General features: G+C 39.4%; 1 protein-coding gene across 2 annotated transcripts in view; it reads left to right on the top strand.

Annotated features, from left to right (window-relative positions):
• The window catches only part of ZNF469 (zinc finger protein 469), a 140,303-nt gene extending 114,125 nt beyond the window's left edge, over window positions 1–26,178 (top strand). For both annotated transcript variants that reach the window (XM_075282142.1, XM_075282141.1), the window contains exon 2: window positions 13,548–26,178. In XM_075282142.1, coding sequence (XP_075138243.1) covers window positions 13,740–25,529 — 11,790 coding nt within the window. In that variant the 5' untranslated portion in view covers window positions 13,548–13,739 and the 3' untranslated portion in view covers window positions 25,530–26,178. The remainder of the gene's footprint in view (window positions 1–13,547) is intronic.
• Window positions 26,179–27,646: the final 1,468 nt, after the last annotated feature.

Genomic DNA, 27,646 nt, shown 5'->3' with positions numbered 1-27,646 from the left:
AATAGAGGCAGGACAGAGCTGCCATGTCATAAAATGGCCATCAGTCCTAGCTCTACTTTCACACTGATACTGAATGGTAATAGTAATTGAAGTGGCTATAAGAACAAGCAGTATAAACATCAGATGTATACAAGACTTGTGTATTCCAGCTGTGCAAACTAAACAGCACTGTCCTTCCTGATCCCCCCTGAGGAGTAATACCAGTAAGTCCTCTTCTGTTGACCCCTCAACTACAGGTCAGAGTTCACATGCTTGTCCAATGCTTTGGTTATTGGTGTTTGCTTTATTGCACAGTAACACAGAATTTGACACCAGTTAAATACATTTCTACTATGCATTCTGACCTACCTGCTTTTATATATCACTTCTTAATCCGTGGCCTTGCGACTGCACAATTCTGATTGTTATCAATTTAATGCTAAGGAATGACTTTAATTTTGGGCATAGGGTCAAAAAGTGAAGTTGAGGAAAGTCACCATCTACTTATTAACCTATAAGCTACTCTTAGACCTCAAGCAGACAACCAGGACAGCTATGTTCTTCTATAGGATGTAACAGGTACACAGTGCTCTGCTAGTCACAGACATGAGATAGCTATCAATCCCGATGGAAAATGTAATATTGAATTTCAGTCTATACACAACCTTATCAATACTCATTTACATTGACAACATGGGAACAACCTGCATATCATAAGGATAGGTCATCAATATCATTTACCTGGAAAACACCATGAATTTTCACACGTAAGATATGAAATGGATATTTTTAGGATGTTACATTGATATGGTATTGCAGTGGGTGCCATTATTTGAGGAACTTTTTGGTCTTTTACAATACAATGCTACCCATCAAGACTGATCATCTGCGCTCCGGTAGCATCTATTCTCTATGGAGTTTAGTTGTATGACAAATGGGAGTGCTCACAAAATATGATAGACAGGTTATTCCTTCATGTGTTACCGATGGCAGTGTCAGGCCTTAGCTGTGTTATTCTCGACACTAATGCCACTCTCTTTAACTCTTTCCTTGCTAAGAGTTCCGTTCTGGCTGTGCTTCTCACACTTTCCAAGACCTGTCAGTGTCTTTTCCCAGCCACATCCACATAACAAGGTGTGCGTGTTTTTCTTTAAGGGAGGGACGCCTTCCAATTAATAGAGGCCGTTTTTTTAAAGAAGACCTTGTTGGATAAATAGACACTAAATGGAACGGCCAGACAGGAGCCGGCTTCAAATCTCTCGCTGCAAGCTGTGAAAATTGGCAACCGGGTCCATTTTCCAGAGCTTGCCTGGAGTGTCTGTCTGACATCTGCGCATTTCTTAACCCCTGCTTAACCGCATTTTATCAACAATAACATAAGGGTTAAACATACATATGTGGAGGCACTATCAGATCCATGTTAATTCCTCTATGACTATACTTAAGACATCCTGTACTTTATTATTTTATATTAAACTATGCAAATAGGTGGCACAAATATATAAAAATCTGAGCATAAAGTAAATGCCTATAGCACAGTAACAGCACTCAGGTAAAAAATACAACATACTGTAATAGGAAGACACATAAGGTGGATAATACCTACTTGTTACTTGCAAACTATCTACAAAAGAAGCCGGATACACTGGAGCGAGGTGCGCACTTCAGTATACAGAAGTGATATGATATTTGTATTAGATAGACACATTCTCCATGTAACTAGCCCTGATGACTGAGCAGCACAGAATGACGGAGTCACATGTGGGGGCCTCTCCGATATAGCGGCAGAGATCACCTTTACTCTAAGGACGTAATCCCTATTTCACATAGGCAGATGCAGTAGTGCTGTATACATGAAACAATATTAATACATCAATGAAATATTATTCCAATATTTAAACCTACAGAACCACATTTCAAATTCTCCCAGTCCAGGAAGGTTAAACATAGTTGACCTAGGAAGTTCCTTAAAAAGCCTTTACCTTTACTATGTGCAAGTTTTTCTATATTGGTGGAAATCAAATAACCATTTTAATCTGAGAAATGAAGTATATATTTCAGCAGCATTCAAGTTCTATAACTACAGTTATACTAATGCCTTGACCTTATAGAGCTGAGTATAAAAGAACTCATATATAAAATGAACTCATTGAAATTACACTAGCTCCCTCTGCAGGAAAGCCAAATAATTGCATTGCTGTTAAACCAAAGTGTCGCTTCCTGTCAGTCTAGCAAGTGTTCCCATTTATTGAGTAACTACTCTAGTTGTATATAGACTGTCACATTTGGGATAACTAGCAAAAGGTTTGTGCAAAAGTTGCTGTGATTGACATAATGACTCAAGAGTTAGAACCTTCATAGCATTGACTTAATGTTATCATAGAAAAAGCAAGATATCTCAATTGCATTTCTATTATAATCCATTTGCATTGGATTCATCAGTTCGGATTTGGTACTCTGATCCTTTCAGCACTTCAGTGAAGTAGAAAGCCCCTGGCCTCAATACTATTCATATACAGTACGTCTTCACCAAGATCATAATATAGATGAAGATATACACGTGTATGGAATACACGTATAAAAATAACACTCCCATTGACTTCAATGAAATTTTTTACATTCCTTTTGGAATAGATCTACTGGTTTGGCTAAACCTCGCATCATAGCAATAGGCTTGTTGAAAAAGTCATGTATGATGTTTAAGAGAGCTACCCCTAGAGGGCAGCAAACAGAGGCACTGTTTTTCTATTTACATCTTGGAAAACAGATTTGCATATTTTTCCAATAATCCCCCAGTGGAGCGAAAATGACTAATAAGTCTCCATACTCCTTAAAAGGTGCTCCCTCACTAAGGAGTGTTATTATTCCTTGATTTTTAAATCAAGAAAGTATTGGGCACATGCACGGGTGAACCTGCCCCTTTTGCTGCCCGAGGCGAATGACAGAAAGCCCCCCCCCCCCGGGAGGAGGGGGTGGAGCGGAGGAGGCAGGGCTAAGTGAAGGGGGTGGGGCTTAACGGCGTTCGCAGGCAGAGAGCAGGCACAGAGAGGACCTGCTCTCTGCCTGAGCGTGAGGGGAGGCTGCTGGAGCAGCGCTGCTTCAGTGGCCTCCCCAATCCCCCGCTCGGTGCTAAGCCAGTCTAGGACAGCTTGTCCTGGACTGGCTTAGGTAAGCAAAAATGCCGCCCTCCCTGGGGCCCTGGCATAGCGCCGCCTGAAGCGCTCGCTTCAGGTCGCCTCATGGGAGGTGCGGCGGTGGGCACATGCACCAGAGTTCCCTGCTGGCTCGCCATGTTCATTTCACTACATCTTGTACTGGTTTGCCCATGCTGTATCTGTATAGTGCTGCACAAGTTGCACATTTATTTATAGAGCACCATTAATTCTAGTGTCATACAATACAAACCCTTTAAAGAAAACTTACTTAGGTCTCATGCACGCAAACATTTTTTCCTATCCGTAATTGTGGCTCGAAATGTAATCTTACCAGTTTGTATGGATACTAGTATTTGTAGCACTCTACATACTGTCTTCTTCTCAACTTTTTACCTGCAGTGTTTCATGGAGCATTTAATGGTGTCATCAGTCACAAAATTTGTGAAATTTTGTTCTTTTTTTCCTCGAAGTTACTGATGCTTGAGTGAAAGTGTAATTTATTATCATTGCATATGTAGCCCCCTACATCACTCACACAGCCCCTGGAAATCCGTCCACATGCGATGCAATGTACTGTGTGGCTTTTCAATCAGTATGGATCTTAATGTTCCATTCCACTAGTCTTTACAGGCTGATGCTGCACAGAGGATACATTCTTCTACTGAGGGAAAAAAGCACTTTATGTTATCACAGACCCTCAAGCGGCGATCCACCAGGCTAACAAAAATACCTTCATACCCGACTTTTTCTTTGCAGTTAAACAGTTATAGCATATCTTAAAATGAGTTTCCGAATGAGTATTTTCATAAAATCTCATAAACTCAATGGAGGAGTGTATCCAGCAGCTGGAACCACAACCAGTGTGAGGTTTCAGTATTACTGTCTCTTAATGGAGAGATTACATTATAGTAAATTTCGAGGAAGACTAGCAGAAGAAAAGCACAATTCTAAGAAGAGATGCTCCTGAATTTCCATTATATCCAATACGTTACTGCATAGGACATAAGTATCTACTAAATAAAAAAAAATCACGAGATATCAAGTTCTCATAATGGATTTTGCTGGGGACCTGCCATACAAAGCCCACTGTCAGTGGCAGAAAGATTTCCTGCTTGCATTCACTTCTAAAGGAGGTTTGGGCAGAATCGGCCCAAAGATTGAGCAGGATGCTTCTTTTTTTGCCAGCTGATCTTATTCATCTAGTGGAAAATGAAGCATCTGGCTCCAATTGAAATGAATGAGAGGCATAAATTTTGTGGTGAATTCCGCCACAAAAATTCTACCATGTGAAGTTAGCCTTAAGGTGCAAAATACACATTACATAACCGTCAGCTGAACAAATTTGATAAGCAATTATTTAGGTCCAATCTCCATAAACATGCATATACTACCAAGCGTATGTGTGTATTTCAACAATCTCTCCTTCCCTTAATACAGTGGCACCATACACACATTGTCAACCACTCACACTTAAATAGTCAGGTTTGTTGGAATCATCTAATGTGTATGGGCACATTTACAGTAGGTTCACAAAAAAGATGCACATGCTTTTCAGATGCACAATACAGTACAAAGAAAATCTACTAGAACAAGAATGTTTGTTTATAGTCGGAGTGGAAAAAACACATTGTTTGTAAAGCGCCCTTACAAATGCTAGAATTCCCTAGCCCCGGAAGATTGCGTGAGATGAAAAAAGGTCCACAACGATCAGATTTAGTCAAGAATACAGTCTGATGTCTACATTATTTTTACAGTAAATCTAATTTCTTTGAGCATACGGTACTGAACAATGGGGTGATTTATCGGTGGGCTATTTAAATTAAGGGGGCATGCCACCATAATAAACTCCACTTGTGTAAATACCTTTTAAAAGGGAGCTTTCTCCTTAACCCAATCCTTTCCATAGGAAATCATGATCAGGGGAAAGGTCATTTCATTAGTCAAAAAAATTACCATTTCATGAGCTAGTCATGAGAACTTCCAGTGTAAGAGGACTCAAGATTTATCCATATGGTTAATTAAAAACAATCTTTTCAGTGAAGTTTTGTTAAATATAAAACAATTTTTCTGTGTTTCGATGTAAACTCAAACTTTTTGCACAATAATTTTTAAGTATAACACATTAATAAAGGTACAAGTACTTTCCTCCACTTTATAAGTGCGCCCCTTGAGGTCAGCTGGAAAACCATATTTTTTAATATTCTGGCTCAGAAACTAAAAATGCTTCTATAATGTTCCAGCTATAACAAAAAAAATCCTGAATTTAAGCTGGACTAGTTCATGCTAATGTTGGAACTCAGACCCACTATATATCTCGATGACGAACTTTTACTAGTGTCCATTAACTTTTACTAGTGATCAGTAAAGTTTTGTTGAACAATGGTTATGGTCAATGCAAAACAGATGTAATGATCACCTGTATGATGGACCCCTGCAATAAAATATTGTCTTACAGATTTAGTGCACGTGCTTCACTACAGGTTCTATGTGCATAAACCTACAGGGCAGGCTCTGGTGGGGTATTCTCTTACCAAAGTCATTAAGATTAATGCAATAGATAATTTAGGAAGTATGTTTAGATGTAGCTGTCTGCACAGTATCAGCAGAGATATCACTTTACCCAGTGATTTATCAGAGGCTGCTGTAATGGAGCTTCCTGCAAAGAGAGAAGACATTTAACTCTTCATTGTGTTACACGGCAGTATAGGACTAATGGGACCAAATGTAGCAGCACATTGGTGCGATAGCAATTTATTTGAACAAATTTTCTGTCGAATCAATAGCAACTATGAGAATGCATTTATATGAATCAAATGTGCAGTTCCAAATGTGCTACTAGCCAGCAGGCATGCACTACCAGATTCTTCGAATAGCTAAACTTTGACATTGGCTAAAGGAATTTCTACTCCATAGAGACAACAAGCTAGTGCCAAGGTGAGCTGCTGAGCTGACAGATCTGTTAGACGCTTAGTGTGGCCCTTAAGGATTGAAGACTTCCAAGGGAACCTGCGAATAGCTTCCTATATGTCATCAGACATAGCCTACAATACTTCTTTCACCCACTGAAAGGAACCTTCTTTAATGTATAGCTTATGGAATATGCAAATAAGACCGCCTTGGTGGAAAAGTGGCACTTGCTCTAGCACCACCATGTGGAAGGTTGCTCCCTAGTGATTAATACAAGGTTTTTCATAAAACCTTGCCGAATCTGGAAATAATACCCAATCCAGAATAAAAAGGAAGAGGGACTCATCTGCAGACAGCTGTTTCAAAGTTATTGCCTATTATCAGTGCAGAGCAGAGTACAGGAACATATTCTTTGATGGTCCAACATTTTTTACATTCCTGTAAATAAACCTTCCCCTCTTTGCAATTAAGCTTTATTAAGAGTAAGCCAGAAAGGATTTAATATGAGGATTGTACACCAAATCTGCATCGATTTACAATACATGATAAGCTCTCACTCTTCCCTCACTGACTTACTATTTCTTTTAGCAGACATAGACATTAGAGACCTCTGCTTCACAATATGCGGTTGCTGTTTCTCTATTTTTCAGTGTACTTCTGCTGCTGATACTGTTGGGCCAACGCATAGGGACAGCGTGTCCCTTCTTCCAAGCAACTTGTAGGATTAAAAAGTATACCTGTGATCCTATTACAGCCAATCACAAGCAATACCCACCTATGGAGACCTGCTCAGCCCTCTGCATTGTTATGACCACTATACGTTCTTTGTAGCCAGTTCTTCTCAGGGTTTTGAGATTATGTTTCTGTTTGATTATGTATTGACCTTGGCCTGTTTCCTAAATCTGCTGACCTACTAAAATTCTGTGTATGACCCTTTGGCATCCTAAGACTCTGCATCTTCACTGCCTGACCTTTACTAGAATTGACGACTGTCTGTGAGGTCAGCTGGCATTCACCCGGACCACTCCTAGAGGTGCGGCAAAAAAACAGATTCTCATACAGTAGTTAAAGGATGAAGACTGTAATAGATATTTAGTTAATGCCTTTGGGAGGGGTCCAAAGTCAAACCATCTAGGTGGTAGCCCATGATCCACTGTCCTTTACAGCACAAAACAAGCAGATGGAGTTCAAAAAATTGTTCATGAAAATTACAGTGTGTGTTCTTTCATCACGCTCCATCTACTGGGAAATGCTATAGTTTTCACTGTGGATATCAACCACTGCAATACGTTATATTGATATCCATCTACATGAAATAAGAGCAGATGTTGCTGCAGAAATGTCACTGATGTGCCACAGATTCAGAGATACAGCTTAAGGGAGCCTTCACACGGAGTAAACGCACGTGTATTTTTGCAAAATACACATGTAAAAATAAGACTCCCATTCACTTCAATGACATTTTACAGACGTATTTTTACAGGCATATTTTTACACGTGTAAAAAATATCATTGAAGTCAATGGGAGTCTTAATTTTACACGTGTATTTTGCAAAAATACACGTGCGTTTACTCCGTGTGAAGGCTCCCTTAAATCTCAAACCCAATATTTGAATGAACCTTGGTTTGAAAAGCTAAGATAACATTGAAAAAAACCCACTTGTGCTAACAACTTATGCTACGACTATGTGCCTGACGCTAGGTTCACACTAGCGTTTCGGTTTCTGTTCTTCAGGTCTGCTTGCAGACCCAAAAAATGGAAAGCCTATCTGCTTAAAAAGCGGTTACCTGTGTAAACCCGCGGAACCCATAGACTATAATGGGGTCCGCTAGGTTTCTGCATGATTTCCAATTGAAGTCAGCAGAGAGAAAAGTCCTGCTTGCAAGACATTTCTCCCTGCATAGTTTAAGCAGAATGGGTATGGAGTCCCCAAATGGTCACTAAACACTAGTGTGACCGCAGCCTGATACGCATAATATCCTTTTCACATTGATGGATTTTATCTGTAAATAAAGCCATTGGTTTTAACCAGAAGAATTGGATATTTGACCTTCTGCGTATTATCGACAATATTTTAAACTGATTTCATTCCGATTTCGATTATGTAGAATTGTGACTTTTCTTAAACTGAATTGTGCTAAACTATTCCAAATAGTCTACGAGCCACTAAGTGAAAGAGGAACCTATAGTTCAGTCCTACGGGATAAGATGTACTTGATAATTCCGTCTGCTGCTTCAATCATCACTATGTAAGAAACTTAAGGATTAATGTGAGCCACAATCTGTTCCTGAGAGGGGTCAATTCACAGTAGCAAGTCATTTTTTACAAGCAAGGCATAGACTTGGCAAGAGCCCCAAACTAAAGTCTGTCATTCTATATAACGTATTGAGACTGTAAAATAGAAAAGAAGCAGCATTTGGCAAACAAGACATGCTATACCAAGCATATGAATCTTCAACATGCAACATTCTCAGTAGATAAAATGTATAGGCACGTGCATGTATTAGGCTGAGGTCCCATGTCGCAGAAAAGCAGTTTTATTTTATTTTTTTTATTTTTTTTGGGGGGGGAGGGGGTGCTGAGTTTATTTGGGCCAAAGCCAAGAATGGCTGCTAAGGGATGGTAAATATACAGTATAGGATGCACTTATACTTCTACCTTCTGCTCACTCCACTCCTGGCTCTGGCTCAAAAAAACCACAGCAAAATCTGCAACAAAAAAAGCTGCATTTTGGCAACATGAGGCCTCAGCTTTTTGGATGATTAACTATCACTGTGCTGTTAGTCTATTTACTCAGTTTTATTGAAATAAGCTTGAATATACATACAACAAAACAGCACATTGATAGTTAATCATCCAAGATATATGCATGCATACCTTCCAACCGCCCCGTTTTCCGCAGGACATTCACGAATTTGGTGTCCTGTCCCGGTCGGGAGGAGGCATATCCCGATTTAAACTCATCGGCGTCCGGAGGACGCGATGAGTTGAACATATAAGCGAGTAAAGCAGGAGCTGTCACAGCTCAGCTCCTGCCTTACCACTGCGCTCCGGCTTCGGTGTGTGTAGGCGCGATGTGATGACGTCATATCAGGCCTACAACTATGTGAATGGAGTGAGAGAGCGGAGAGAGCGGCGGGGGAGCATTGGAAGGTGAGTATATGAAACTTGGGGCATATGAGGGGGGGAGAACGGCATGACACTGGGGCAGGTGAAGGGCGGTGGAGAACGGCATGACACTGGGGCAGATGAAGAGGGGGGAGAACAGCATGACACTGGGGCAGATGAAGGGGGGAGAACGGCATGGCATGAAACTGGGGCAGATGAAGGGGGGAGAACGGCATGACACTGGAGCAGATGAAGGGGGGAGAACAGCATGGCTTGACACTGGGGCAGATGAAGGGGGAAACATGAATCTGGGGGCAGAGATGGGGGACATGAATCTGGGGGCAGAGATGGGGGGACATGAATCTGGGGGCAGAGATGAGGGATTTGAAACTGGGGTCATAGATGGGGGGGCATGAAACTGGGGGCAGATAAAGGGGTTATATGAAACTGGGAGAGATGGAGGGGGGAATATAATTTACAGGTGACTGTAGGAAGATTATACTGTGTGGAAGCACATGAAAAATAAATGAGAATGGGCGTGGGCAACATAAAAGTGGGCAGAGCTAAGTTTGCATATTTTGTCCCTCTTTCGGCTCTTCAAAAGTTGGGAGGTATGTGCAGGGGCAGAGGCGGAGGGGGAGTCACTTTAAGCAATCATATCTCTACCATTATAAAACAAAACAGTGCTTTTGGTGTCATATTAAATACTAGCTGGTACCCGCGACTTCGTCTGCGGTGATTGTAGCAGTGGGTATATACAGGCGTGGGTAAGGTTTTCGTACTGTGTATAAGGTATGGGATATGAAATGTAACTTTGTATCTTGTTTTTGCTGTAATTCAGAGAATACGTGAGACTTTTGTGTTGGATGTAATTTGTATTAGAGCTGCTATGTATACGGTGTTGTGAGAAACTTTACATAGTGACCTTGGGACATAAGTATTTGAAGTTAACCCTTTCCCGCCGATGGCATTTTTGTGATTTTGGTTTTTCGTTTTTGACTCCCCTCCTTCTAAACCCCATAAAGTTTTTATTTCTCCGCTCCCAGAGCCATATGAGGTCTTAATTTTTCTGGGACACATTTTTCTTCATGATGCCACCATTATTTATTCTATATAATGTACTGGGAAGCAGGGAAAAAATTTAGAATGGGGTGGATTTGAAGAAAAAATGCATTTCTGCGACTTTCTTACGGGCTTTGGTTTTACGGCATTCACTGTGCAGCCACAATGACCTGTCCCCTGTATTCTGTGTTTCGTTACGATTCTGGGGATATGAAATTTATATGGTTTTATTTACATTTTGACCCCTTAAAAAAATCCAAAACTATGTTAAAAAATTTTTTTTTGAAAAGTCGCCATATTCCGCCAGCCGTAACTTTTTTATACGTCCGTGTACGGAGATGCATAGGGCGTCTTTTTTTGCGGGACCAGGTGTACTTTGTAGTTCTACCATTTTTGGGAAATGTTATTGCTTTGATCACTTTTTATTCAAATTTTTATCAGAATCAAAACAGTGAAAAAATGGCGGTTTGGCACTTTTGACTATTTTTCCCGCTACGGCGTTTACCGAACAGGAAAAATATTTGTATAGCTTTGTAGAGCGGGCAATTTCGGACGCGGGGATACCTAACATGTATGTGTTTCACAGTTTTTAACTACTTTTATATGTGTTCTAGGGAAAGGGGGGTGATTTGAATTTTTAATCCTTTTTATTTGTTTTTATATTTTTTTAAACTTTTTTTTTGCATTTATTAGACCGCCTAAGGGTATTGACATGGGTGGGCGGTGTCGCGGATTGTCAGAGCGGTAGGGGTCGGCAAACATGGCTGCTCCGGAGCGTTATAGAGCGCCTCCTGGAGTATCGTTAAGGTGAGGGGCAAAGTGGTAAAGTATATGTATATGAGATTGTGTGGGGCTAGGGGCGAGGCTGCAGAGGGCAATATAAATTTTGTGGCTTGCCATGGTCCAAAGTGTGTGAGATTGCAGAGATGGTGGTGTGAGTTCGGGGTTTGTGGGGGTCCTGGCACAAACGTATGTGCGCTATTGTGACGAAAAGTAGCCTATTGCGCAATCGGGTGTATTAACTATGTTTGTGGAAAATTTCAGCCAAATCGGTCGAGTGGGTTTTGCGTGATTGAGGAACAAACATCCGAACATCCAAACTCACAAACCCACAAACTTTCACATTTATAATATTAATAGGATGAGGTTGCAATGTTTTATGTATATATTAAATATTATTCTTTAGAATATGAAAGTCAGGATCTATCAGGCTGAGGTCATATGGCTGACTAGGCCTTTGCAAAATATGCTGTTATTTTGCCTAAATATAATATGTTATCTGGTTGTAGTATGCCTTGGTCCTTATCTATCCCTACTGAGAAGCTGTGTTTTGTAGCACTTCACTGAATATGCATGGAATGTATAGAATTCTGAATTCACTGAAAAATAAATCCTGAAGATTGCTTTTTTAATAGGCTTTAAATGGGTGTCCAGGCAAAACTTTTAAAGTGTGAATCTGCAAGGGGCAGTGAAAAAAAAATAAAAAAAATACATACTCACCTGTCCCAGTTGCTCTGTTGTTGTCCTGTACCTCCTGGTTCGTCTACTCTCCTGGGTCTCTTTCAGTGTTGTACTGAAGCCGCTGAATGGCGTCAGTGGTCATGTGATCTCTTAGACCAATCATTGGCCTCAGCAGGCCTCAGGAAGAGGACAAATGAAATTGCAAAAATTGGGATTTTATATGGTGACTACTTCATTTCTGATCACACATACCTTTTTATTAGGATTCCCTGCAATGGTCACACTTCTATCTTTTTTTCTCAACATAAGATATAGCCTCAAGCCTGAATTTTGCTTTTTATGCTACTGAAAGGCTACAACTGTGATAATATGGCATGGGTAAGCCTGTCTTATTTTGTCTTGGCAGGAAGTCCTTGCAAATCTGTACAGACTTTATAGTTAAGCAGTATTAAGCAGAGTATAAGTGGTGGATTGTTGTCAGGCTAATATCATGCACACTGATTGCCTGTGGATTTAGTTATGTCAACTCAGCATGGGCTGAATAAGTGCCTACAGCTCAACGGATAGCATCAGGCCTGCAATAAGAAATTCACAGGAAGGTTGTACAGTAGGGGGTGTTAAAACTAATGAAAAAGAAGTTTCATTTTACTTTTACTGCTAGTAAACTAGCAGCTTGTCTGAAATGGATCTCATTTTCTGTATACAGAAAGCAGAATATCCTATTTCATTGGCAAACCATCCATTCATTGTTGTGTACTGAGACTTCACACGATATACAACAATACTACTTTGAGTGTGTTTATGTCAGCAGCTTGTTGGGTTGTTTGCTTATCATATATACTCGAGTATAAGCCGACTTTATGCTGAAACCCCCACCCCCTCGACTTATACTCAAGTCAGGATCTCCCCCTTGGTTTAATTTATTCAGGTCCTTGCAGGTCTCTGTGCTCCGTGAAGAGAGATGAAAGCACGGGAGGCCCTTGCTGCTGCCCTGCATCATGGAGAGGAAGCTACAGCAATGTGAAAGTAAAACACACAGATACTTACTCGGGTTACTATTCCTAGTAATATCAGGCATTTGAGGTTATTAATTTAGTTTCAGTAACTCCATGTGCCTCACATTAATAGCAGTTAACCCCATCATGTCCCTTATATTAACCCCTATGTGCCCTATATAAGGGTTACTAATATGTGAGATATAGGGAGGTAATAATAAAGGACTTTAATTATGAAGATACCTAATTATTACCTCCATATGTCCCACATATCAGTAACTCTTATGTGAGGCACACAGGGGGTTAATGTGAGGGACATGATGGGGTTAACTGCTATTACTAGGGGGCGCATGAAGGTACTAAGCTGTAATGCACATGACTAGACTTTTTATCTGCAATGGAGGATCCCCCCCCCCCAGGCTTATATTCGAGTCAATAAGTTTTCCCATTTTTCGTGGTAAAATTAGGGGTCTCGGCTTATATTCAGGTCAGCTTATACTCGAGTATATAAGGTAATTACCCAAAACATGTTTATGTAAAATACAGACCCCATAATGCCCGGATTATCAAAACTGATGCTGGTCTTGTACAGGGACTCCTTGCAGCATAGGGATGTTTGGAGTCCCAGACTCTGCACAGCTTTACTGCCATGGTATGGAAGCACACAGTGAAAACTGGTGTTGCAGTATCTATAATTTTGAAAGAAAGAACAGTACTGACTGATAGGCTATTTTTTTGTGACATTTGCTATAGCTGGCAATTGAAGGCACCAAATGGAGCCTCAAATGGTATTGGGAAACCAACCTATAGACAGATGCATAAATTACATCTTTGAAAAATAAAAAACTAAACATCATTCATTTTGTTTTGTTTTGTAGGTTCATCCTAGATGTTTAAAAAAGATACATTCCACAATGAAGTCTAAGGAGTAGCAATGAAAAAAAGCATCAATGGAGCTGTTTCTGTGATCTTCTACCATGTATCTCAAAGAACGACCGTCTACAGTCACTATGTGAAAATATGAGCACACAAAAGGTGACTGGTGCCACCTATTCCCTCTGAGTGGTACCATGACAAGGGAAACAAAGCCTGCGTATCCCATCAATGCTAAATCACCCAACTCCAAAGATAACTCTGCCTTTGAACAGTTTGGCAAGAAGAATTCGGCAGATAGCAAACCAAGTGGGGAGTCAGAAAACTCCAATAATGCTTTCATTTCTGAGAAAGCATCTCTTTTAAATAGTCGAGAAAGAGAAAGTCACAGTCAAAGAGAAGCTGTGATAAGGCCTCAACAAGCAGGGAAAATAGACTTTAAATCTCTTCAGAATAGGCCAAAGTTTTCCAGTGATACTACATGGGCTAATGGTAAAAGTATCCCACTCTCTCCGACAGGGAAGAGCAGAGGGAAAGACAAAAATAAGAGGTCTGGAAAGGGAGATCGCAATCAACACCAACTCTACAGACTCAGTATTAGCAGTTCCAGGTCCAATCCTACCATTGGGATTGCATATCCTCAGCAAAAGGTGACACCACCTAAAAAAATAGAAGTCAATCAAGGGCCCATCCCTAGAAATTATCGCTTTAATGTTTCAAGTGTTTCTGACAGAGAAGGAGAAGTCCATCAAGAAGACCATAACTTTAACAGGTCTCACCCAGAGCCCAGTCCCAGTCTTACCTCCACAAGCTATACCTCACAAACAGCTCCAGTATCTAGGATCCACCAAGGCTTAAAGATCCAGCCGGGTAATCTTCATGACACAGCTAACTCTAGTGGGCAGTTGCATTACTTGGAATATCAACCAAATACATGGCATCCATCTGATAAACACTTCACTGGTACTGGTGGATATGTCATCTCTAATCAAAAAGTATGTCCATTTCCAGAGGGCAACAAGTCAGACTATGGCTCTGTGTCATTTCAGTATCCATTTCCATCATTGCAGGAGCAAGTTGGGAACACATTCTGCAATAATGGGAGTAATCAAGATTTTGTTGATGCTGCACTGGCTGCAAACCAGGTAACACACAATACTTATTCCTTCCAGTCCTCATCACGAGAAGGACCAGAGGATTCACAGGGCAATGGATCCTATAATACTGTTTTGCCAGACAACAGGACGTATGGAATACCTTCTCAGCAGGCTACATTTGTACATACCCAACAAGGGGTTCAGCATTCACCCACACCCCCTTGTTACACGGGACGTAATGATCACGTCTCTGATCACAATGGTGCTATTTCATCTACTGGTGCTTTCACTTCCTCTGGTGCTACAGAACAAACCCAAAGCACTTTTCAAGAAAACCAATCAATTTTTAATCCTAGTGAATTTAGTTTACATAGTAACAGTATGCCAGCTTTAATCAATAAAAGGCAACAGCCATCTAAAGACTTTGTACATAGTCAAAGACTCCTGACTCCAGGGAGTACACTACGAAGGAATATACCACAGACTTCTCTAAGCAAAGTGCACTTCCCCGGTAAGGTCTACAGCAGTGTAAACACAGGATCTGTGCCTTTTGATAAAAATATTTTAAGAATACCTCAGACTTGGGACGATGGAAGCAATAATTTTCCACCTTTGGACCAAAACTCTGCTTCATATTCCAATGCTCCTGGAAATGTAATTCCATATCAATGCCAGCCAAATGAGCAGAGACAGGTGTTGAAAAACCAGAGAATACCTTGGCAGCAGAGTCTCAATACACCACCTACAGCCAACCAAAATCTCATAGATCTGTCAAGGCACATCGGAAGTCAAAAATCATATCCACTCAGTAATCCTGACTGGCAAAACAATAATTTGATGACAAAAATTCCACCAAGTTATCATACAAAGAAACACTTAGTTGTTGAAGGGAGTCCCACACAAAGAGCTGATATGACAAGGCAAAACTACAGCTCAAATACAGAAATTTTGTACGATAATGCAAACAAGGACCCAAAGGATACAAGAACCAAGAGTATTACTTACGGTGTAAGCCAACCAATTCAACAGTCACGAAATAACTCCAAACAGCCACTATCATTGTCAGGAAAGCCTTTTGTACCTGAATCTCCCTATGAATCCCCTCTTTCCTCCCCTGTGACCAACCCTGTTTCTGGAAGTACCTGCTCATCACTTTCACCCATGTCAAGCAGCCCGGTCAATCCAGATGAGAATCAAGTGCCTCATACACTAACATCTTCGCCTTATTTTCACCAGCCTTGTCAACCACCTGAAAAGCCTTTCAGCATCTCTGATTCAATTAACTCGGGTTCGTTTCTCTATCCCAATTCAGAACCTACCAAAACATACAATTACATACCAGATCCTTCTAAAGATGAACATGCATTCAAAACTCTATCAGAGAATCAATACCAGAAAATAGCCAACGAGCCAAGTAAAGGCTGCCTTGAGAATTTTGAAAGTGAGCCACCACCTCCCTATTCTTCTCACCACTTTCTTGCCAGTTCACTCAGCAGTGCAAATTTGGACCAGCTTGATGTTCTTCTAACCTGCAAACAGTGTGACCAAAATTTTGGCAATTTATCCTCATTTTTAGAGCACCGCCAGTACTGTAATTTGAATTCAGCTATCCAAACTGAGATGAAGGATTCTTTACATGGAGGAGATTTAAGAAAGTCTTCTCTTGAACCATTGAAGTCCTCTCAAATACTACCAGGAATATCCTTAGCCAAATCACAAACAGAATTTAATTCACATTTAACTGGATTCAGCAAAGACTATCTTCTTGAGAGTGATGCCAAAGTGGATGCCAAAGAAGATCCAATAAAAGGAAATATTTTACAAAATGCCACACCACATTTAATGCCTTTGACTGCCTGTGACACTTTAGAAATGGATGACGCAAAACTTGACAGTTTAATCATAGAAGCACTGAATGGCTTAGAGTTTCAAGCAGACAATCCTGAATTAGACAGCACCTTTATTGATGTTTTTGTAGATGACGATCTCACCACTACTAAGGCATGTAACAACTCCCAAAAGGTGAAAGAGAGTAAAGAAACCAAAAAAAGATTAAGTGTTGAACAAAAACAAGTTCACTACAACTCAATATCATACGCATTGGAAGAGAAATATGACACAGATGGACCCCAACTTCAAAAAGATGCGATAAAAATGCGAAATGAACAAAAATTTCCAGGAATAGGAAGTGCTCATAAACATTCAATAGACACTGAGTCAACAAACAGCAAAAATATCCCAAAAACAAATTTAGATGACTGTGAATGGCAGAAGACAGACAACAGTTCTAAAAGTACAAGTTTACGGGAAGTAAAGAAAACCGAGCTAAACAAAACTGATTTTGAATACACTGATGGTAGAGACATAAAATCATATGAATCCAAACAAGGGAAAGTAGTGAAAAATGATTCAAAAGATTCTTCCATCACAGACACCCCAAAGTCACGTAAAGCAGGCTTGAAAGACACTAAGAAAAAGAAATCTCATAGTGGGACCTGGAGTAAAGAGCTTATACACAAAATTGTACAGCAAAAAAATAAACTTCATAAGTTACATGTGAAGAGTAATAAAAATGTGCAATTTTCACTGGTCACTGAGAGACTTTTTCCTCCAACAAAAACACATCCCTTTGGTGAATATGACTACATCTCAGATTCCGATGAAGAGCTTGCTACTTCTTTACCACAAAACAGCAGGATGAAATACAATTTTAATCGGGATCTTCAAGGGCGGGGAAGTAGAACAAAAGTAAAGGAACCAATATGGTGTATGGGAGAGGCTACAAGATTCCCACTGCAAAACAAAGATTTGAGGAATACAAATAAAGAGACTTCAAACAGAATTCGAAGAAGAAACAGTCAGTCTTCAAACAGCAGTGACCAGAGCACAAGTATTTCCAGCGAGACAGGGTCAAGTCCAAAAAGCACAGAGCGCACGGATTCTGAAAATGAGCAGGAGTGCGTGCCTAGGTGCAAAAGTTTTAATGTTCAACCACAAAATAATGCAGAAAGAAACTTGATAAAGCCTCTGCTAAGAGAAAATCCACCAGAAACGTTAGAACATACAGATTTTACCAAAGGAACAAAGAAGTTTGGATCTGCTAAATTCTTATTGGCAAGTTCAAAAGCGTACCAAAAGATTAATGAAACACAGTATGCCGAAAATGAAAAACTACAACAAACCACTGATTCTACAAATAAAAACACAAGTACAATACATGCAATTCAGGGCCTCAAGAGCGCTGAAGAGGAAAGACTAAGCACTTACCAAGAAGCAATGGCAGCTAGCACCTTATCACAAAATAATTACCCATCTAAATTATTGGTAAACGTCGATGCTCCACCTCAACAGCATTCTTCTTTCAATACGAGCTACCAAGAGAAACAACTAAACTCTATGTCATGTGAAATAAATCCAGCTTTCTGTGATGACACTGTCAAGTTCTTAAACAATCAGATATGCAATGGCAGAAAAGACTTTTCCATATCAGTGCCATGCTATAATGGAGATTCATCAGTGCCTACATTGCCGCAACAAAATGACAAGTCCTTTACAGGCGAGTGTCAACAATATCCACACAATAAAGCTGTGCATAATTTATATAGAAATAATATTTTTTCGAAAAGCCAAAGCAGTGCTTCCACAGATATGGAACAGATATATACAACTCAAAATAATAGCAATAATATGCATTCTTTTGAGGATAATGGTTCAGAACTGGCATCTTATCCATCTGACAACAATGAAAATAAAGTTTCAGCGGGTCTTTCATTTGATTCCTCCTCTATATTTGCAGAGCTACCGATATCTGACTTTGAAACCCCCTTGTACAATGATGCTTCAAAACATAACTATGTTGAATTTAACCAATCTAACAAATCAAGCAACTTTGAACAGCAATTTCCAGAGTTTTTGCAAGAGAAAAGTTGGGATCTTATTGGAAGCATTGCAGTGTCAAATGATAATGTTCCTCCGTTTAATGTACAAGAAAACCAAAGCGCAGACAAGTATGTTGAACACATACCAGTGTCATCAGAACAAATACCAAGCCTCTCAGATTACAATGTAGCATTTATTAACAACATTTCAGAAGACGAACTAGAAATCAAAAGACTGGTAACAGAATTAGAAAGCCAACTTCAAACAAGCAAAGTTCATAATGACATGTGTACAAAAGCATTGCCTACAGATCAGATCAACCAAGAGCTCACAGATTCCACTCTTACATTAACAGAGATGGCTGTCAATCCAATTGAAAGCTGCAGAAATAATACATACTTTAATGAAATTCCTAACAATGTACACAACCCAAAACATGCAACACCTCAACTTCAGGATTCTCAACCACTTGCAAAAGTTGATAGAAGCTGTGAAAATCTCAGGAACTCTTGGACTAATTCAGTTCAATTTGATTCTTTCACTTCTGACATCCAATGCCACAAACAGAACAGTATGCTAAATGACACGTCTTTGACGGAAGGACTGGTCCCATTGGGAAATAATCATAGCCCCTCTGCTGACATGTCTGATGAGCGTCTGTCTGACCTCTCAAGTCAGCTGAAATGTCCAAGATATCCTCAGCATGACCTTCTGAAAGAGACACTGACCCCAGAGAAAGTACACCTGCCTAAAAACAATGAAAATAAAGGTACTCATGAAAAAGACAACCAATACAATGATACCAAAGAACAGAAAGCTGAAGAGCGATACGACGACCCACCAAAGCTGGAACCTGTTCAAAGTGTGACTGAAATTGATTCTGAATTTCATTTGCCAGGTGACATCACCCCTGTGTTAAATATAAGTGACACTCCAGTGCACAAGAACAGTGCACCAGATGAGAGACTATGTGACCAAGAACTGCTGGCTACAAATTCAGACACTGCAGCAGACGCGGAATACAACAAAAAGCATTTACTAGTTCAGAATAAAGAAGGACTGCAGGACAACAACAATCAAAAAGACTTTGTCCTTCTTGACATGCCAGTCCTGGTAAAAGAAGAGAACACTTCAACAATTCCTGAAAAATCCTTAATTTCTAAAGAATCTTCCGAAAATCCTTTGCAACAGCTGCAACTATTTGTGGCGAGAACAGCCAAAAACAATGAGGAAGACATGCTTATCCCATGCTTCCCAATGCTACTAGCAGCTTCATCAGTATCTGATTCCAAGACAGAAGCAGAGAGTCATGTTTTATGCGCTGTGGACAGTACATTAACTTCTATGGGAGAATCAGAGAAGAATTCCAATGTCGTAGAGCATACATCATGCACACAGCAAGCGGACACAGTTGATCTTGCAGGGACTGACTGCTGCACGTTCTTGAAGTCATTAAGTAATGAAGTTCATTGTGAGGACAAACAATCTAATGCTAAAGAATGCTCCGATCTGAGTGTTCTTAATGTTGGCCCAGGTGGCCTGGGAAATGAACCTGGCAGTCTGCAGTCAGAAAAGCTGTCACAGGTGCATGTGGACGACAATGGAAAAGTCAGAAGCTACGGAGAAATTGATGCTAAGAAATCATCATCTCTTATGAAAAAGTCAACTAGCACAAGCACAGCCTATGACACTGAGTCATTCACACATAATAATATCACATCTACATTGATCAATGCTCAGAAACACTCATCTGATATTTCTGAAATGGACTGTCTAGAAAATGGGACCTTAGAACCTATAAAGCCATACACTTCCAAAAAGAATGATTTTGAGACCGCTACTGAAGTCTCAGGTTTTAGAGCTTCAGAAAATAATCTGCAGCATATGAATATCCTACAAGAAACAGAACTATTTTTGGGAAGTGACAACTCAAAAGAAACTTCTCTGTTGAGTGAAGATAAATGTGATGCTCAGATCACCGCTGACAAGTCATCCACTCATTTCCCTTTACCTATTAATACTGAAGAAGGAATATGTAATAGTAACAATGACTATGAAACCCATCTACTAAGCATACCGGAAGCGCACCCTGTGTTGAGTTTTGATCTGCTCTCTCATACATCACTGAAAGAATCCATTTCGCCACAAAAAATTTTATACACATCCACAGATGATGGCTTAAGTTCCATAGAAAGAGATTCATTATGCAAAAACAGTGAACAATGTCCAAATGAACAAGAATTAGAAAAACACTCAGTGGAAGATATGGATGTACAGCTTTATCTTCACAAAGACAAAACACTGACATTAGATAATAGCCAAAAACTGGTAGAGGAGAAAGTCTTATTGGAACCAGCACCATGTTACTGCTCTGAATTAGTTTGTGTACATTACAAGGATCAACAACAAGAATCTGTTACAGATCTGATTCTTGGTTGTCAATCTACACCAACAAATGATAGCTATCCAATATACAATGGAGAAAATGCTACTTATTTAACGTTGCAAAATGACATATTTCCTGAAAGCTTACAGACACCTGTAGGACCAACAATGTGTAACCAACAAGAGGAGACAAATAAGTGTGACTGGAGCAATATGCATGATGGCCCGAATATGGAACATGTATTTGCAAACAAGGAGGATAGGTCATCATCTACATTATGTGACCTCATGGGTATGGCCAATCCGGGGTTTGTACAGTTCAACTGTCAGAAAACTACAGATAAAATAACTGTACAATCAGTTACAGGTCTTCATAATGCCGAGGTTGAAAACAAAATTGTGACAGATGAACCCGAAAATCGATGTACCAATGATATGCACTCTGTCATAGATGGCGTTCTTCGAATTCTAGAAGGTGACAAGAGCAAGGAAATACTCCAGAGCATTGGGATTTCACCAAAAAGTAGTCCCATCAAAGAAAAGAAATCTGTTGGCTTATCACTAACCTGTGATATATGTTCAGTTTCTTTCCGTTCTAAACCTGGACTAACAAGACACAAAGCAGTTAAGCATAATGGGTCATTGGCATTACAAAAAGATGGTGTGAATAATGTTAAACCACTTAATGTGAAGAATGCAGCGTGTGAGTGGAACAGCACCAATGACAGTCAACACAGTCTTGACACATCTCACAATATAATTGCAGATTTGCTAAACTCCGACAATAATCTTCAATCTCAGATCCTAATACCAGATGAAGAACAGAGACCCTTGACAACCAAAACCAGTGAAGATGCTGTTATTTGTAACTCATCTAGTAAAAATAAGTTGAATGGAAAAGTCAAGAAAAGAAAGCGCAAGTCCTTAAACAAATCTACAGATTCACAAATTCCCTCGGATGACGTCCTAAACATTCTAAAAACGAATATATTGAAGGCCATTGGACAATCAAACAGCTTCAATCCTCCTGAGATGGGGTTGGAACAGTCCTTAAATAAAGATATGGTGCATGCAGAGATCAGTCCCAAAAACATAAGCACAGAAACATACTCAACAACAATAACTATAGATGATGATGAAAAGCTGGTGAGTGATGTTCTAGACATGGAAATGAATGGAGAGAGCTTGCTTCAAGAACAAACGTGGGCAAAAAACCTGAACAGCCACAATGAGCACATTATAAATGACTGCAAAGTTCAACCTGTGGAAACCATGATGGCGAATGATCAAGGTTTGTTAACTGGAGGGAAGGAGCATTCGATAGGAACTGTTGAAATGCCTAAAGAAGTTGAGTTGTCACACATGCCCAAAGAAACTGTAACTGACTTTCATATATTCTTTGATGACGACAATACATTTTCCCAATTATTTCCACGAGACGATCAATTCATTAGAAGAAAATGCACCCGTGTTTATGGGAAAAGGAACAAAAGACAAACTCCACCTTTTGAGTCAGATTTCAAGCACACAGATATAGCTGAACAATGCCATACCCCACAAATAAATTACGCCAATGACTATGGGAACATTTCACTGGAATCAACCTTAGAAGGCAGCCATTACTCCGATCAAAATGAACACTTGGCACATTATAAACACCTTAGTCCTTCAAAGGAAACCAGTGAGGGGGGTGAAAGTAAAAGTCTCTCTTTTGTCTGCCACAGTCAGGAGGGCATAAATGGACCATCACTTTCTGATCGGACTGAAAATGAGAATGACAGAGATTTGTCTCCGCACATTGCCCTTTACCAATCATCTAGTGAATCTTCAGATCTGTCAGTAGAAATGAGCCCAGATACAACAGACTCACCAACATTAGATATTGTCAACTGCACTGCCAGTGATGACACAGGTCTTCCTGAGGTCCCTACCATTGACATGAAGATGCTTAGTACAAAGTTTGACATGAGAGAACTGTCTTTTTTCAGTGCTTGTGGAGATGACTCTGATCAATCTGATTTAGAAATATCAGATATTAACCAAATGCCAGAAAAACGAAAAAAGAATGGCAAAAATAGATTCAATGATAAAAAGCAAGTAAAAAATCACAATAATACAAAAATGAAAAGTAAAGACAAGCAATATAAATGTAAAGTGTGCTTTCAGTGGTTTCTGACTTTAGGTGAGCTGGATTTCCATAAGCTAACTCATAACCCTTCACCTCCTCCAACCTGTTACATGTGTGTTCAACGTAAGTTTAGTTCACGTGAGCAGTTAAGAGATCACCTGAAAGACAAGCATGCAAAAAATAAGGCAGGCCTCTGGATTTGTGGAATGTGCTTAAAGGAAATCTCTGACGTCTGGATGTACAATGAACACTTAAGAGAGCATGCTACACAGTTTGCTAGGAAAGGACAAGCACAGAAATCTGTAATGGGCATTCCAGGCTGTTTCGGAGGTGACAATATGGTCAGGACTTTCCTTAGTACCTTCATATACAGAACACCTAGCACATTATCAAAGATTTCCGAGGCAGATGATAAAGGTTCATCTCATAAAAAACAAGATCAGAATGAACACAAAGGTGAGGAAGAAACAATCAGCGAAAAAGAACCAGAGAACTTTATCCATGTTGTTCCTCCTGCTCCAATCCAACAAGTAAAATTTTCAGTTAGTCCTTCAATGGACAATTCTCAAAAGAGTGACATCATTTCTAAGAATGCAGCTATGCATCCTCATTGTAAAGACCCCTCCAGAGATTGTCACCACTGCGGGAAGCAGTTCCCTAAACCTTTCAAACTACAACGGCATCTTGTTGTTCACAGTTTGCAAAAAATCTACCTGTGCCACAAATGTCCCAAATCTTACCAGGAAGCGCAGGAATTGAGAACTCATCTTAGTAGTGAGCATCAATTGACGGAAAAATCTGAAATTAAGCACACCACTCTATACGCATGTGAGCTATGTGCCGATGTTATGCATGTGATAAAGAAGTCGTTCATCTGCAGCACATGCAATTACACATTTTCTAAAAAAGAACAATACGACAGGCACATGGAAAAACACCTGATCGGCGGAAGTATGACTTTCAAATTTAGAGGCGTAACCAGACCAGCAATTTTTGGAAAAGATCTCAAGCTAAAAATAAAAGATTCTCCAGCATACGATGATGCACCTCCTCCAAAAAAGATAAAGACATGTTCTTATTCTCCTACATGTGGAGATGTACCAATCGATCACAATGATCTTTCTCAATACCCAAAACTGTCACCTGGTGTGATTTTTGATGAAATGATGGAACAAAATATGAGAACCGAACATGAAAACACAGTAAAAATAGAGGAGATACTAATGGATGCGCCATTGCTCCAAGCAGAAGGAAAGGAAGAGCATATTAATGGTGTTGCTGAAGAATGTCTATCGTCTCCTAAAATTTGTGATGTGAAAATAAGTGAGAAAGATAATGACGTAATTGGGGACACAGCAGAATTGGTAGAATCTTCTGGACATACAGAGAAAAATATTGCTTTTCCAGAGAGCGATACTGAATACGCTGACATTACAGATATGTCAGTAGATGATCCACCAACATGTAAACTAGATGAACCAACAGACTTGCAAACCTCTCAAATAAAAGTAGACAATCATCTCACTGCAATGCTCATAGAAGAACCTGTAGAATTTTTTACTTCCGTTAAAACAATGCCAGCATCCAATGACAACCCTGTAGATCTCCAAGTATTACTACATAAAAGCGTGGAGGAGGATAAAGAGGAAACCTCAGGATCACTTCCTCTCGATGAGAAATCAGTTCTGACTGATATAGAAACATCAGTAAAAAGCCTTAAAAAGAACAAGTCATCCAGTCAACTAACAGAGACAAGTGTCCCGGAAAGTCAAAGCGAAGACGTGCTGAAAATCTTTACATCAAAATTAAAGCCAGAAGGCTTTCTATCTAGGGATACTGATGGCTGTAATTTGAAGGAAACAAATGCTGCCCAAACAAAGACAGCAAAAAAAGATCTGACTGCAAATGGGTCAAAAAATAACACAGACTTTAAAATGCTTGACAAGATGTCTGGAGCGATAGGCCAAAAACTACACCAAAGGAAACGTAAGGAGTACAAACTTTCTAACCATAAAGGCAATACAGCATCCCAAGAGAATCTAGTCAAGAAAAAAAAGACCAAAGTGGTAGTGACCGGTAAAAGTGAATCTTCTGTAAATGTAAAAAAGTCAGAATGGATAAGTAGTCTTCTGGACACAAAAGATGAAACTTCAGGCATCCGGCCTCACCCCAAGCCACATACTGGAGGAATTGGGAGTCAGTTCAAAAAGGCTGTATTGGACACACACAACCAGAAGAAACTGAACTCTCAGTCTATCAATGGCGAGTACAAGAGTAAAAGAACTACTATTACTAAAAGTAAACATCAGTTGTCACCAAAAAGCTCTAGTCTCTCATCTAACAGCCCTTCACACAAACGTAAAATGGGGCACAACACAAAACCCACTGAGCCAACAAATTATAGGACCGCTGAATCCCAGAATCATTTGTTAAGCCAACTCTTTGGACAGAAACTAACTAGCTTTAAAATTCCTCTAAGGAGAGATGTTACAGAATGACATTCGGTCATCATGTAAAGAAAGGTCGTAAACATTTTTATTATTGATGCATTCCCTAAGCTTTGCCAAACTTGCACTGCCTCCACTGTAAATGAGTCCTTTTGTGCTGTAATCTACTTTGACGCCTTTGATTTGTTATGCTATTGTTGGAACATGCATATGAACTACACAACCAACATTTTGGATTCTTTGGACAAGCATACCAGTCAAAAGCTCTTTTCTACTGTTGTATATAGTTTCTGTATTGTTCAGGATGAAGAGTTGGGGTTAAACGTTAAAAATAATTTAACCTGTGCTCTTCAATAAAAAAAAAAAATAATAATAATTCATACAAAACACAGGATCTCTCTGTAATTTGGTTTATGTGAGCATATATGATCAAAGAAAAAATGAAAGATTTAAAAGGTATAAGATGGAAGTGCTATTGCTGAGGATTTTAGTAATTTTCCAGTCCGCTAGTCATGATGACAGATTCCAATTACTACTTACACATGAAATGCCGATATGACATAGACATCAAGTATAGATTTAGATGACATTAAGTTTGTATTGGTGAAACTTTAATATGGATAAACCGGATCTATCAACTACAAGAGAGAGGAAAACGTAATATTACAGACAAGCTAACCAGTTTGTAGTAGAACTTCTAGAAGTCTATTATACGTTGTTGATAGAAGCCATCATGTGTAATTTCCTCAATCCAAAAAAGTGCATTATTGTGCAAATGTACTAAAAAATACACTGAATCAATGTCATGTAAGAAATGCTTTCTTGGCTTTGATGTATGCTGCCTATTACGTTTCAATAACAGAAAAGGGCTATGAGCAAAATCTAACTATTTAACTTGTAAAAACAATTGTATGTTAAGTCAATTGCCTCCATACTGACACAGTACTGACATAGCATAGCATAGTATATAATGCAGATACCACATTGCTGTGAGCTGGGAACCCTAGTACATGAAATTGCACTAGTGAGTCACACGGAACTCACAATCACAAGAGGGAACATGGTGACTGCACCCCTCTAATATTTGCCAAATATATTTATCTTTCTAGTTTCTTACAGTTTTCATATGTGTTTTTAGCATTGGGCAGAATAATTTACTTCTATTTCTATGAGAGATGACACAAATTAGATAAGCTCTATGTATTTGAAAAAATGTGCGACTCTGCCCTATGAACTAATACACAGCTGAAGATTTCTGAAAACATTGTGTTCGCTATTTAAGTAACTTGTCATACTGTACAGGAAAGATTTTCCAATACTGTTTGAACGTGCTTCAGAACTCAAACACTCCTAACAATACGTCAAATTTCTGTGACCACTGTAAAACAATACATTTTACCCTTTTACTAGATTACGTACATTTAATATGTGCCTTCTCAGCTTCTGGTAATGCATTAATAAACCGCAATGCTGCAGACACTTCAGAAGAACTTGGGGTGTCCCATCTTTGAAGGACTTTATATTAATATTTTATTCTTGACAATCTTACTGTAAATCAGCCAAACTTTTTGCTTAATGATATCCATGGTGCTATATTTGTTCATAGTTCTATTAATGTGAAAACAAACTGAAATGTTCATTGTCCAGTGCCGGAACAGTGTTAAAAATCACTCTCCTCCTATCTAGCGTATGTAAGCCTATATGCAACTATATCTACTATATACAGAGAGACATGAAAACTCAGGTGCAATGGACAGTCACTCTGGTTCAGCTGAAAACCTCTAAGAGATGTTATATCCTAAAGCACTGATGTAGCTTGTGAGACCAGAGTACTATTCCAGCACAGAATCCTGAGAAATGTACCAACATGCAAGGCCTTAACTTGTTTATATGTATCATTAAAGAACATTGTATTGTATAAAATATATTCTAGTTATCTGGTGCAATGACTAATTCAAAAGATTTTATTTTGATATTTGTGTCCAAAAAAACAGAGCAGAAAGAGCATTATGCATTTTTATATCATTATTTTGTATGACTTAAAGTGCCTCTTTATATTGTTGTTAAATAAAATTTAAGATGAAGAATCGCTGCCTGTGCCTGAATGTCTTTACACATAAGAAAACCAACATACTTGCAACGGGGTTCAACTCTACCATTTGCAGGAC

Source organism: Leptodactylus fuscus, chromosome 7 (genome assembly GCF_031893055.1).
Source record: "Leptodactylus fuscus isolate aLepFus1 chromosome 7, aLepFus1.hap2, whole genome shotgun sequence".
NCBI lineage: Eukaryota > Metazoa > Chordata > Amphibia > Anura > Leptodactylidae > Leptodactylus > Leptodactylus fuscus.
Note: the sequence above shows the minus strand (reverse complement) of the source record. Positions and strands in the feature narration are given on the sequence as shown.